The 12,500-nt window shown below is 45.3% G+C and overlaps 1 protein-coding gene across 1 annotated transcript in view; it reads right to left on the bottom strand.

The window, feature by feature from the left end:
- The window catches only part of LOC106593292 (WD repeat-containing protein 19), a 67,438-nt gene that overhangs the window by 4,936 nt on the left and 50,002 nt on the right, over positions 1–12,500 (bottom strand). The window contains exons 25-32 of the mRNA XM_082978705.1: positions 12,354–12,437; positions 10,799–10,945; positions 9,938–10,062; positions 9,396–9,505; positions 9,216–9,284; positions 7,092–7,169; positions 6,352–6,448; positions 4,322–4,446 (exon numbers count right to left, since the gene is read on the bottom strand). Coding sequence (XP_082834831.1) covers positions 4,322–4,446; positions 6,352–6,448; positions 7,092–7,169; positions 9,216–9,284; positions 9,396–9,505; positions 9,938–10,062; positions 10,799–10,945; positions 12,354–12,437 — 835 coding nt within the window. The remainder of the gene's footprint in view (positions 1–4,321; positions 4,447–6,351; positions 6,449–7,091; positions 7,170–9,215; positions 9,285–9,395; positions 9,506–9,937; positions 10,063–10,798; positions 10,946–12,353; positions 12,438–12,500) is intronic.

Genomic DNA, 12,500 nt, shown 5'->3' with positions numbered 1-12,500 from the left:
GTAATGGAATATTTAGAATTTTTTTGTCACGAAATGCGCCATGCGCACGACCCTGATTTACCATTTCGGATAGTGTCTTGAACGCATGAACAAAACGCCGCTATTTGGATATAACAATGGATTATTTGGGACCAAACCAACATTTGTTATTGAAGTAGAAGTCCTGGGAGTGCATTCTGACGAAGAACAGCAAAGGTAATAACATTTTTCTTATAGTAAATCTGACTTTGGTGAGTGCTAAACTTGCTGGGTGTCTAAATAGCTAGCCCTGTGATGCCGGGCTATCTACTGAGAATATTGCAAAATGTGCTTTCACCGAAAAGCTATTTTAAAATCGGAAATATCGAGTGCATAGAGGAGTTCTGTATCTATAATTCTTAAAATAATTGTTATGTTTTTTGTGAACGTTTATCGTGAGTAATTTAGTAAATTCACCGGCAGTGTTCGGTGGGAATGCTAGTCACATGCTAGTCACATGCTAATGTAAAAAGCTGGTTTTTGATATAAATATGAACTTGATTGAACAAAACATGCATGTATTGTATAACATAATGTCCTAGGGTTGTCATCTGATGAAGATCATCAAAGGTTAGTGCTGCATTTAGCTGTGGTTTGGGTTTATGTGACATTATATGCTAGCTTGAAAAATGGGTGTCCCACCTAGCCCATAGAGGTTAACCAGGATGTATGAGTGGAGGATGCTGGGTAGTGTAGTTCTACCTTAACCAGGATGTACGAGTGGGGGATGCTGGGTAGTGTAGTTCTACCTTAACTAGGATGTATGAGTGGAGGATGCTGGGTAGTGTAGTTCTACCTTAACCCGGATGTATACGTGGAGGGTGCTGGGTAGTGTAGTTCCACCTTAACCAGGATGTATGAGTGGAGGATGTTGGGTAGTGTAGTTCTACCTGAACCAGGATTTATGAGTGGAGGATGCTGGGTAGTGTAGTTCTACCTGAACCAGGATGTATGAGTGGAGGATGCTGGGTAGTGTAGTTCTACCTTAACCAGGATGTATGAGTGGAGGATGCTGGGTAGTGTAGTTCTACACTATATATACAAAAGTATATGGACACCCCTTCGTTTTAGTGGATTCGGCTATTTTAGCCACATCCGTGTATAAAATCGAGCACAGAGCCATGCAATCTCCATAGACAAACATTGGCAGCAGAATGGCCTTACTGAAGAGCTCAGTGACTTTCAACGTGGCACAGTGACAGAATGCCACCTTTCCAACAAGTCAGTTTGTCAAATTTCTGCCCTGCTAGAGCTGCCCCGGTCAACTGTAAGTGCTGTTATTGTGAAGTAGAAACGTCTAGGAGCAACAACGGCTCAACCGTGAAGTGGTAGGCCACACAAGCTCACAGAACTGGACCGCCGAGTGCTGAAGCGCATAAAAATTGTCTGTCTTCGGTTGATGCTGGGTAGTGTAGTGGTATAGTAGTAGAGGATGCTGGGTAGTGTAGTGGTATACCAACACTACAGAGTTCCAAACTGCCTCTGGAAGCAACGTCAGCACAAGAACTGTTAGCCAGGAGCTTCATGAAATGGGTTTCCGTGGCCAAGCAGCCGCACACAAGCCTAAGATCACCATACGCAATGCTAAGTGTTGGCTGGAGTGGTGTAAAGCTCGCCGCCATTGGACTCTGGAGCAGTGGAAACGCCTTCTCTGGAGTGATGAATCACACTTCACCACCTGGCAGTCCGACGGTCAAATCTGGGTTTGGCGGATGCCAGGAGAACGCTACCTGCCCAAAACCACAGTGCCCACTGTAAAGTTTGGTGGAGGACGAAGAATGGTCTCAGGCTGTTTTTCATGGTTTGGGCTATGCCCCTGGAGGATGCTGGGTAGTGTTGTTCTACCTTAACCAGGATATATGAGTGGAGAATGCTGAGAGTGTAGTGGTTTAGCAGTAGAGGATGCTGGGTAGTGTAGTGGTATAGTGGTAGAGGATGCTGGGTAGTGTAGTGGTATAGCGGTAGTGGATGCTGGATAGTGTAGTGGTTTAGCAGTAGAGGATGCTGGGTAGTGTAGTGGTATAGCAGTGGAGAATGCTGGGTAGTGTAGTGGTATAGCAGTGGAGAATGCTGGGTAGTGTAGTGGTATAGCAGTGGAGAATGCTGGGTAGTGTAGTGGTATAGCAGTGGAGAATGCTGGGTAGTGTAGTGGTAAAGCGGTAGAGGATGCTGGGTAGTGTAGTGGTAGAGCGGTAGAGGATGCTGGGTAGTGTAGTGGTATAGCGGTAGAGGATGCTGGGTAGTGTAGTGGTATAGCGGTAGAGGATGCTGGGTAGTGTAGTGGTAGAACGGTAGAGGATGCTGGGTAGTGTAGTGGTATAGCAGTAGAGGATGCTGGGTAGTATAGCGGTAGAGGATGCTGGGTAGTGTAGTGGTATAGCGGTAGAGGATGCGGGGTAGTGTAGTGGTAGAGCAGTAGAGGATGCTGGGTAGTGTAGTGGTATAGCAGTAGAGGATGCGGGGTAGTGTAGTGGTAGAGGATGCTGGGTAGTGTAGTGGTAGAGCAGTAGAGGATGCAGGGTAGTGTAGTGGTATAGCAGTAGAGGATGCTGGGTAGTGTAGTGGTATAGCAGTAGAGGATGCTGGGTAGTGTAGTGGGAGAGCAGTAGAGGATGCTGGGTAGTGTAGTGGTAGAGCAGTAGAGGATGCTGGGTAGTGTAGTATAGCAGTAGAGGATGCTGGGTAGTGTAGTGGTAGAGCAGTAGAGGATGCTGGGTAGTGTAGTGGTAGAGCAGTAGAGGATGCTGGGTAGTGTAGTGGTAGAGCAGTAGAGGATGCCTGGTAGTGTAGTGGTTTAGCAGTAGAGGATGCTGGGTAGTGTAGTGGTAGAGCAGTAGAGGATGCTGGGTAGTGTAGTGGTATAACGGTAGAGGATGCTGGGTAGTGTAGTGGTAGAGCAGTAGAGGATGCTGGGTAGTGTAATGGTAGAGCAGTAGAGGATGCTGGGTAGTGTAGTGGGAGAGCAGTAGAGGATGCTGGGTAGTGTAGTGGTAGAGCAGTAGAGGATGCTGGGTAGTGTTTAATAGCAGTAGAGGATGCTGGGTAGTGTAGTGGGAGAGCAGTAGAGGATGCTGGGTAGTGTAGTGGTAGAGCAGTAGAGGATGCTGGGTAGTGTAGTATAGCAGTAGAGGATGCTGGGTAGTGTAGTGGTAGAGCAGTAGAGGATGCTGGGTAGTGTAGTGGTAGAGCAGTAGAGGATGCTGGGTAGTGTAGTGGTAGAGCAGTAGAGGATGCCTGGTAGTGTAGTGGTATAACGGTAGAGGATGCTGGGTAGTGTAGTGGTATAACGGTAAAGGATGCTGGGTAGTGTAGTGGTATAGCAGTAGAGGATGCCTGGTAGTGTAGTGGTAGAGCAGTAGAGGATGCCTGGTAGTGTAGTGGTATAACGGTAGAGGATGCTGGGTAGTGTAGTGGTATAACGGTAAAGGATGCTGGGTAGTGTAGTGGTATAGCAGTAGAGGATGCTGGGTAGTGTAGTGGTAGAGGATGCTGGGTAGTGTAGTTGTATAGCGGTAGAGGATGCTGGGTAGTGTAGTGGTATATCGGTAGAGGATGCTGGGTAGTGTAGTGGTATAACGGTAAAGGATGCTGGGTAGTGTAGTGGTATAGCAGTAGAGGATGCTGGGTAGTGTAGAGGTATAGCGGTAGAGGATGCTGGGTAGTGTAGTGGTTTGAGCAGTAGAGGATGCTGGGTAGTGTAGTGGTAGAGGATGCTGGGTAGTGTAGTGGTAGAGCGGTAGAGGATGCTGGGTAGTGTAGTGGTATAGCAGTAGAGGATGCTGGGTAGTGTAGTGGTAGAGGATGCTGGGTAGTGTAGTTGTATAGCGGTAGAGGATGCTGGGTAGTGTAGTGGTATATCGGTAGAGGATGCTGGGTAGTGTAGTGGTATAACGGTAAAGGATGCTGGGTAGTGTAGTGGTATAGCAGTAGAGGATGCTGGGTAGTGTAGAGGTATAGCGGTAGAGGATGCTGGGTAGTGTAGTGGTTTGAGCAGTAGAGGATGCTGGGTAGTGTAGTGGTAGAGGATGCTGGGTAGTGTAGTGGTAGAGCGGTAGAGGATGCTGGGTAGTGTAGTGGTATAGCAGTAGAGGATGCTGGGTAGTGTAGTGGTAGAGGATGCTGGGTAGTGTAGTTGTATAGCGGTAGAGGATGCTGGGTAGTGTAGTGGTATATCGGTAGAGGATGCTGGGTAGTGTAGTGGTATAACGGTAAAGGATGCTGGGTAGTGTAGTGGTATAGCAGTAGAGGATGCTGGGTAGTGTAATGGTATACCAGTAGAAAATGCTGGGTAGTGTAGTTCTACCTTAACCAGTATGTATGAGTGGAGGATCATGAGGTTAGTGTTCATCTCAGCAGGGATTCTGATCTTCTGTGTCTGCAGCTCAGTGTACATGCTGAACAGCACGTCATGGGCGTTACGGTAGTTCCCTGGAACACACATGCACACAAACACGTGCTTTATGACATGTACATGAGTGTGTGTATATATGAGTGTTTGTGTGTATATGCAGTACCAGTCAAACGTTTGGACACCTATTCATTCATGGGTTTTTCTTAATTTTTACTATTTTCTACATTGTAGAATAATAGTGACAACATCAACACTATGAAATAACACATGTGGAATCATGTAGTAACCAAAAAAGTGTTAAAACAAAAATAATATATATTTTACATTTGAGATTCTTCAAAGTAGCCACCCTTTGCCTTGATGACAGCTTTGCCCACTCTTCCCATTCTCTCAACCAGCTTCATGAGGTAGTCACAAATTCCACAAATTAACTTTAACAAGGCACACCTGTTAATTGAAATGCATTCCAGGTGACTACCTCATGAAGCTGGTTGAGAGAATGCCAAGAGTGTGCAAAGCTGTCATGAAGGCAAAGGGTGGCTACTTTGAAGAATCTCAAGTGTAAAATATATATATTTTTTGTTTTAACACTTTTTTGGTTACTACATGATTCCATAGTTTTGATGTCTTCACTATTATTCTGCAGCGATACGCCATCCCATCTGGTTTGCGCTTAGTGGGACTATAATTTGTTTTTCAACAGGATAATGACCAAGAAGGAGAGTGATGGAGTGCTGCATCAGATGACCTGGCCTCCACAATCACCCGACCTCAACCCAATCGAAATGGTTTGGTTTGAGTTGGACCGTAGAGTGAAGGAAAAGCAGCCACCAAGTGCTCAGCATATGTGGGAACTCCTTCAAAACTGTTGGAAAAGCATTCCAGGTGAAGCTGGTTGAGAGAATGCCAAGAGTGTGCAAAGCTGTCATCAAGGCAAAGGATGGCACTTTGAAGAATGTCAAACATAGAATATATTTTTAATTTGTTTAACACTTTTTTGGTTACTACATGATTCCATATGTGTTATTTCATAGTGTTGATGTCTTCACTATTATTCTACAATGTAGAAAATAGTAAAAAATAAAGAAAAACCCTTGAATGAGTAGGTGTGTCCACATTTTTGACTGGTACTGTGTCTGTATATGAGTTTGCGTGTGTGTATGTATATATATATATATATATATTATGTATAATTGATATATATTATATATTATATATAAAATATATATTATATATAATATATATATATATATATTATGTATAATTGATATATATTATATATTATATATAAAATATATATTATATATAATATATATATATATATTATATATATATATATAATGTATATATATATATATATATATATATATATATATATAATGTATATTTTATATATAATATATAATATATATCAATTATACATTATATATATATATATATATATATTATATATAATATATATATATTATATATAATATATATATATATTATGTATAATTGATATATATTATATATAAAATATATATTATATATAATATATATATATATATTATATATATATAATGTATATATATATATAATATATATATATAAAATATATATTATATATAATATATATATATATATTATATATAAAATATATATTATATATAATATATATATATATTATATATATATAATGTATATATATATATATAATGTATATATATATATATATATATTTTATATATATATATTATATATATATTTTGTATATATATATTATATATATATTTTATATATATATATATATTATATATATATTTTGTATATATATATATATTATATATATATTTTATATATATATATAATTTATATATATAATTTATATATATATAATTTATATATATTATATACTAAATATATTATATACATTAAATATATAAAATATATTATATATATAAAATCTATATATAAAATCTATAAAATGTATGAGTGTGTACCTGCAGACTGCTCCTCTCTAGCGATGATGATTGCAGTACATGCTGCCTCTCTGTACTGCAGCAGGCCCATGTAGAGACGGAACAGATACTTGGCATCCTGGGAGGAGGGGAAGACAACAACATCACTCAGTGATAGGCTCCCTGTCAGACGGCAGCCAATCAGAGGGCACGTCAGAGAGAGCAAACACATGGCTTGGCTGGCAGGGTGGGGACAGAGAGCCCACAGAATGCTTATAGTGTAAAATAAAGATTTAAAGTCTCTCTCTCTCTCTCTCTCTCTCTCTCTCTCTCTCTCTCTGTCTCCTCTCTGTCTCCTCTCTGTCTCCTCTCTGTCTCCTCTCTGTCTGTCTGTCTCTCTCTCTGTCTCCGTCTCTCTCTCTCTCTGTCTCTCTGTCTCTCTCTCTGTCTGTCTCTCTCTCTATCTGTCTCTCTCTCTCTCTGTCTCCTTCTCTCTCTCTCTCTGTCTCCTTCTCTCTCTCTCTCTGTCTCCTTCTCTCTCTCTATCTGTCTCTCTCTCTCTCTCTCTCTGTCTCCCTCTCTCTCTCTCTCTCTCTCCCTCTCTCTCTCTCCCTCCCTCCCTCCCTCCCTCCCTCCCTCCCTCCCTCCCTCCCTGAGAGAGAGTCAGAGGAAAAACAGAAGAACAGGAAAGAGCGAGCTAGGGGAAAGAAAAGCCAAACGACTATTCCAATCAATTAAAGACAGACAGATAGATATTGATAAGGTAGTATAATACTGATTACCTTGGGCATGCCGTCACTCTCCCCCATCAGGTAATCAATCAGCTGATTGGTCAAAGACTCATCCTTGGCTTGTCCCACCTGGAAAACACACACAGTCTTGTATAACTAACCTTGTGGGGACACACTTACCCTAAAACACACAGTCATGTATAACTAACCTTGTGGGGACACACACACACACAGTCTTGTATAACTAACCTTGTGGGGACACACTTACCCTAAAACACACAGTCTTGTATAACTAACATTGTGGGGACACACAGACACACACACACACACACACACACACACACACACACACACACACAGTCTTGTATAACTAACCTTGTGGGGACACAATTCAGTCCTATTCAAAATACTATTTTCCCTAACCCCTAGCTCCTAACCCATACTCTTAATCCTAACCCATACTCTTAATCCTAACCCATACTCTTAACCCTAACCCTAGCTCCTAACCCATACTCTTAATCCTAACCCTAGCTCCTAACCCATACTCTTAATCCTAACCCATACTCTTAATCCTAACCCATACTCTTAACCCTAACCCTAGCTCCTAACCCATACTCTTAACCCTAAACCCTAGCTCCTAACCCATACTCTTAACCCTAAACCCTAGCTCCTAACCCATACTCTTAACCCTAAACCCTAGTTCCTAACCCATACTCTTAACCCTAAACCCTAGTTCCTAACTCATACTCTTAACCCTAAACCCTAGCTCCTAACCCATACTCTTAACCCTAAACCCTAGCTCCTAACCCATACTCTTAACCCTAAACCCTAGCTCCTAACCCATACTCTTAACCCTAAACCCTAGCTCCTAACCCATACTCTTAACCCTAAACCCTAGTTCCTAACCCATACTCTTAACCCTAACCCTTGTTCCTAACCCTAACCCTAGGTCCTAACCCATACTTCTAACCATAACCTTTGTTCCTAACCCTAACCCTAGTTCCCAACCCATACTCTTAACCCTAAACCCTAAACCCTAGCTCCTAACCCATACTCTTAACCCTAAACCCTAGCTCCTAACCCATACTCTTAACCCTAAACCCTAGCTCCTAACCCATACTCTTAACCCTAAACCCTAGTTCCTAACCCATACTCTTAACCCTAACCCTTGTTCCTAACCCTAACCCTAGGTCCTAACCCATACTTCTAACCATAACCTTTGTTCCTAACCCTAACCCTAGTTCCCAACCCATACTCTTAACCCTAAACCCTAAACCCTAGCTCCTAACCCATACTCTTAACCCTAAACCCTAGCTCCTAACCCATACTCTTAACCCTAAACCCTAGCTCCTAACCCATACTCTTAACCCTAAACCCTAGTTCCTAACCCATACTCTTAACCCTAACCCTTGTTCCTAACCCTAACCCTAGGTCCTAACCCATACTTCTAACCATAACCTTTGTTCCTAACCCTAACCCTAGTTCCCAACCCATACTCTTAACCCTAAACCCTAAACCCTAGCTCCTAACCCATACTCTTAACCCTAAACCCTAGCTCCTAACCCATACTCTTAACCCTAAACCCTAGCTCCTAACCCTAGTTCCTAACCCTAGTTCCTAACCCTAGTTCCTAACCCTAGTTCCTAACCCTAGTTCCTAACCCTAGTTCCTAACCCTAGTTCCTAACCCTACCTCCTAACCCTAGCCCCTAACCCTAGCCCCTAACCCTAGCTCCTAACCCTAGCTCCTAGCCCCTAACCCTACCTCCTAACCCTAGCTCCTAACCCTAGCTCCTAGCCCCTAACCCTACCTCCTAACCCTAGCTCCTAACCCTAAACCCTACCTCCTAACCCTACCTCCTAACCCTAGCTCCTAACCCTAGCTCCTAACCCTACCTCCTAACCCTAGCTCCTAACCCTAGCTCCTAACCCTAAACCCTAGCTCCTAGCCCCTAACCCTAGCTCCTAGCCCCTAACCCTACCTCCTAACCCTACCTCCTAACCCTACCTCCTAACCCTAAACCCCCTACAAACAGCATTTGACCTTGTGGGGACCAACAAAATGTCCCCAGTTGGTCAAATGTTAGTTAGTTTACTATTAGTGTGGAGACTTCTGGTCCAAGTTTAGTTAAACACACACACGCACAGAACACACACACACACACACACTCCTCACCGTCTCTATAGCCATCTCGATGGCCAGGTTGTCATCAGTGTTGGGACATTTCAGGAAGTGCTTCAGAGCCTGAGAGAGAGAGAGAAGAGTAAAGAGAGAGAGAAGAAGAGAAGACAGAGAGAGAGAGAGACAGAGAGACAGACAGAGACAGATGATAGATAGATAGATAAATGTCCATACTTTGCTGTACTGGCCAGACTTGTGGAAGAACTTCCCAGCCTGGAGGTGTTTGTTCTGCCCCTGGAAGTAGAGAGCAATACTCTGGTAGTCCTCCTGGGTGGCCTCAGAGCCTGCACACACACACACACACACACACACACACACACACACACACACACACACACACACACACACACACACACACACACACACACACACACACACACACACACACACACACACACACACACACAGAGAAATACTCACTACTTTACACTGATATATGAATGCAGCAACACTAACAGGGTACATCTGATAGGAAGAAAAACGACAGACAGAAAGACAGACAGAACAGATCCCCTCCTCCTCCCAGACCCCCCCTCCTCCTCTCAGCCCACAGACTCCCCCCTCCTCCTCCTAGACCCCCTCCCCCTCCTCCTCCTCTCAGCCCAGCCCCCCCTCCTCCTCCCAGACCCCCCCTCCTCCTCCCAGACCCCCCCTCCTCCTCTCAGCCCACAGACCCCCCCCCCCCCTCCTCTCAGCCCAGAGACAGAGAGACTGACTGATGATGTCTGCGTAGCTGTCCATCTGCCCGTGCTGCTGAGCCAACTGGAAGGCCTCGTCGTTACAGTGGGACAACACCAGGAACTGGATGGCTGAACCATAGTCACTGAGACGCAGGAAGAACCTGAAACACACACACACACACGCACGCACGCACGCACGCACGCACGCACACACACACACACACACACACACACACACACACACACACGCACGCACGCACGCACGCACGCACGCACGCACGCACGCACACACGCACGCACGCACGCACGCACGCACACACACACACACACGCACGCACACACGCGCACGCACGCACACACACACACACACACACACACTCGCGCGCACACGCACACACACACACACACCACACACACACACACACACACAACTGTAGTCACACACCGCACATTCCACATAGAATCATAATAAAAGTAGTCTGTCCCTCTGACTGACTGTCTGTCCCTCTGACTGTGTGACTGTCTCTCTGACTGACTGTCTGACTGTCTCTCTGACTGTGTGACTGTCTCTCTGACTGTCCCTCTGACTGACTGTCCCTCTGACTGTCTGTCCCTCTGACTGTGTGACTGTCTCTCTGACTGACTGTCTCTCTGACTGTCCCTCTGACTATGTGACTGTCTGTCTCTCTGACTGACTGACCGTCTGTCTGTCTCTCTGACTGACTGTCTGTCTGACTGTTTGTCCCTCTGACTGCCTGTCCCTCTGACTGACTGTCTGATCCTCTGACTGACTGTCTGTCCCTCTGACTGTCTGTCTGACTGACTGTCTGTCCCTCTGACTGTGTGACTGTCCCTCTGACTGACTGACCGTCCGTCCGTCCGTCTGTCTGTCCCCACCTGGCAACCATCTTGGCCCCGTCGATGCTCTGCGTCTCTCTGACAATGCGGACGGCGTCTTCAGGGTTGTTGAGGTGTTCCAGCAACACCCGGATCACGTTATCCCAGTCCCTGGCCCTCTCATAGGCCTGGGCAGCCTCCTTAAACCTGACACACACACAACATTATCCCAGTCCCTGGCACTCTCATAGGCCTGGGCAGCCTCCTTAAACCTGACACACACACAACATTATCCCAGTCCCTGGCCCTCTCATAGGCCTGGGCAGCCTCCTTAAACCTGACACACACAACATTATCCCAGTCCCTGGTACTCTCATAGGCCTGGGCAGCCTCCTTAAACCTGACACACACACAACATTATCCCAGTCCCTGGCACTCTCATAGGCCTGGGCAGCCTCCTTAAACCTGACACACACACAACATTATCCCAGTCCCTGGCACTCTCATAGGCCTGGGCAGCCTCCTTAAACCTGTCACACACACAACATTATCCCAGTCCCTCACACTGACTCCTTAAACCTGACACACACAACATTATCCCAGTCCCTGGCCCTCTCATAGGCCTGGGCAGCCTCCTTAAACCTGACACACACACAACATTATCCCAGTCCCTGGTACTCTCATAGGCCTGGGCAGCCTCCTTAAACCTGACACACACACAACATTATCCCAGTCCCTGGCACTCTCATAGGCCTGGGCAGCCTCCTTAAACCTGTCACACACAACATTATCCCAGTCCCTGGCACTGTCATAGGCCTGGGCAGCCTCCTTAAACCTGACACACACACAACATTATCCCAGTCTCTGGCACTCTCATAGGCCTGGGCAGCCTCCTTAAACCTGACACACACACAACATTATCCCAGTCCCTGGTACTCTCATAGGCCTGGGCAGCCTCCTTAAACCTGACACACACACAACATTATCCCAGTCCCTGGCACTCTCATAGGCCTGGGCAGCCTCCTTAAACCTGTCACACACACAACATTATCCCAGTCCCTGGCCCTCTCATAGGCCTGGGCAGCCTCCTTAAACCTGACACACACACAACATTATCCCAGTCCCTGGCACTCTCATAGGCCTGGGCAGCCTCCTTAAACCTGACACACACACAACATTATCCCAGTCCCTGGCACTCTCATAGGCCTGGGCAGCCTCCTTAAACCTGACACACACAACATTATCCCAGTCACTCACACTGTCTCCTTAAACACACAATATTATCCCAGTCCCTCACACTGTCTCCTTAAACACACAACATTATCCCAGTCCCCTCACACTGTCTCCTTAAACACACAACATTATCCCAGTCCCTCACACTGGCTCCTTAAACACACAATATTATCCCAGTCCCCTCACACTGCCTCCTTAAACACACAACATTATCCCAGTCCCTCACACTGTCTCCTTAAACACACAATATTATCCCAGTCCCCTCACACTGTCTCCTTAAACACACAACATTATCCCAGTCCCCTCACACTGTCTCCTTAAACACACAACATTATCCCAGTCCCCTCACACTGTCTCCTTAAACCACAGCGGTGGTACCTACTTTCCGTCCATCTCCTTGGCCTTGGCGTACTGCAGGTGGATCTTAGGAGAGGAGACCTGAGGAAGTAACTCTCCTACTTTAGACCTGAGAGAGAGAGATGGGGAGGGAGAGGGAGAGAGAGGGAGAGAGAGGGAGAGAAAGAGAGAC

The sequence above is a fragment of the Salmo salar genome, chromosome 08, assembly GCF_965601325.2.
Source record: "Salmo salar chromosome 08, fSalSal1, whole genome shotgun sequence".
In the NCBI taxonomy this organism is placed as follows: Eukaryota; Metazoa; Chordata; class Actinopteri; order Salmoniformes; family Salmonidae; genus Salmo; species Salmo salar.
Note: the sequence above shows the minus strand (reverse complement) of the source record. Positions and strands in the feature narration are given on the sequence as shown.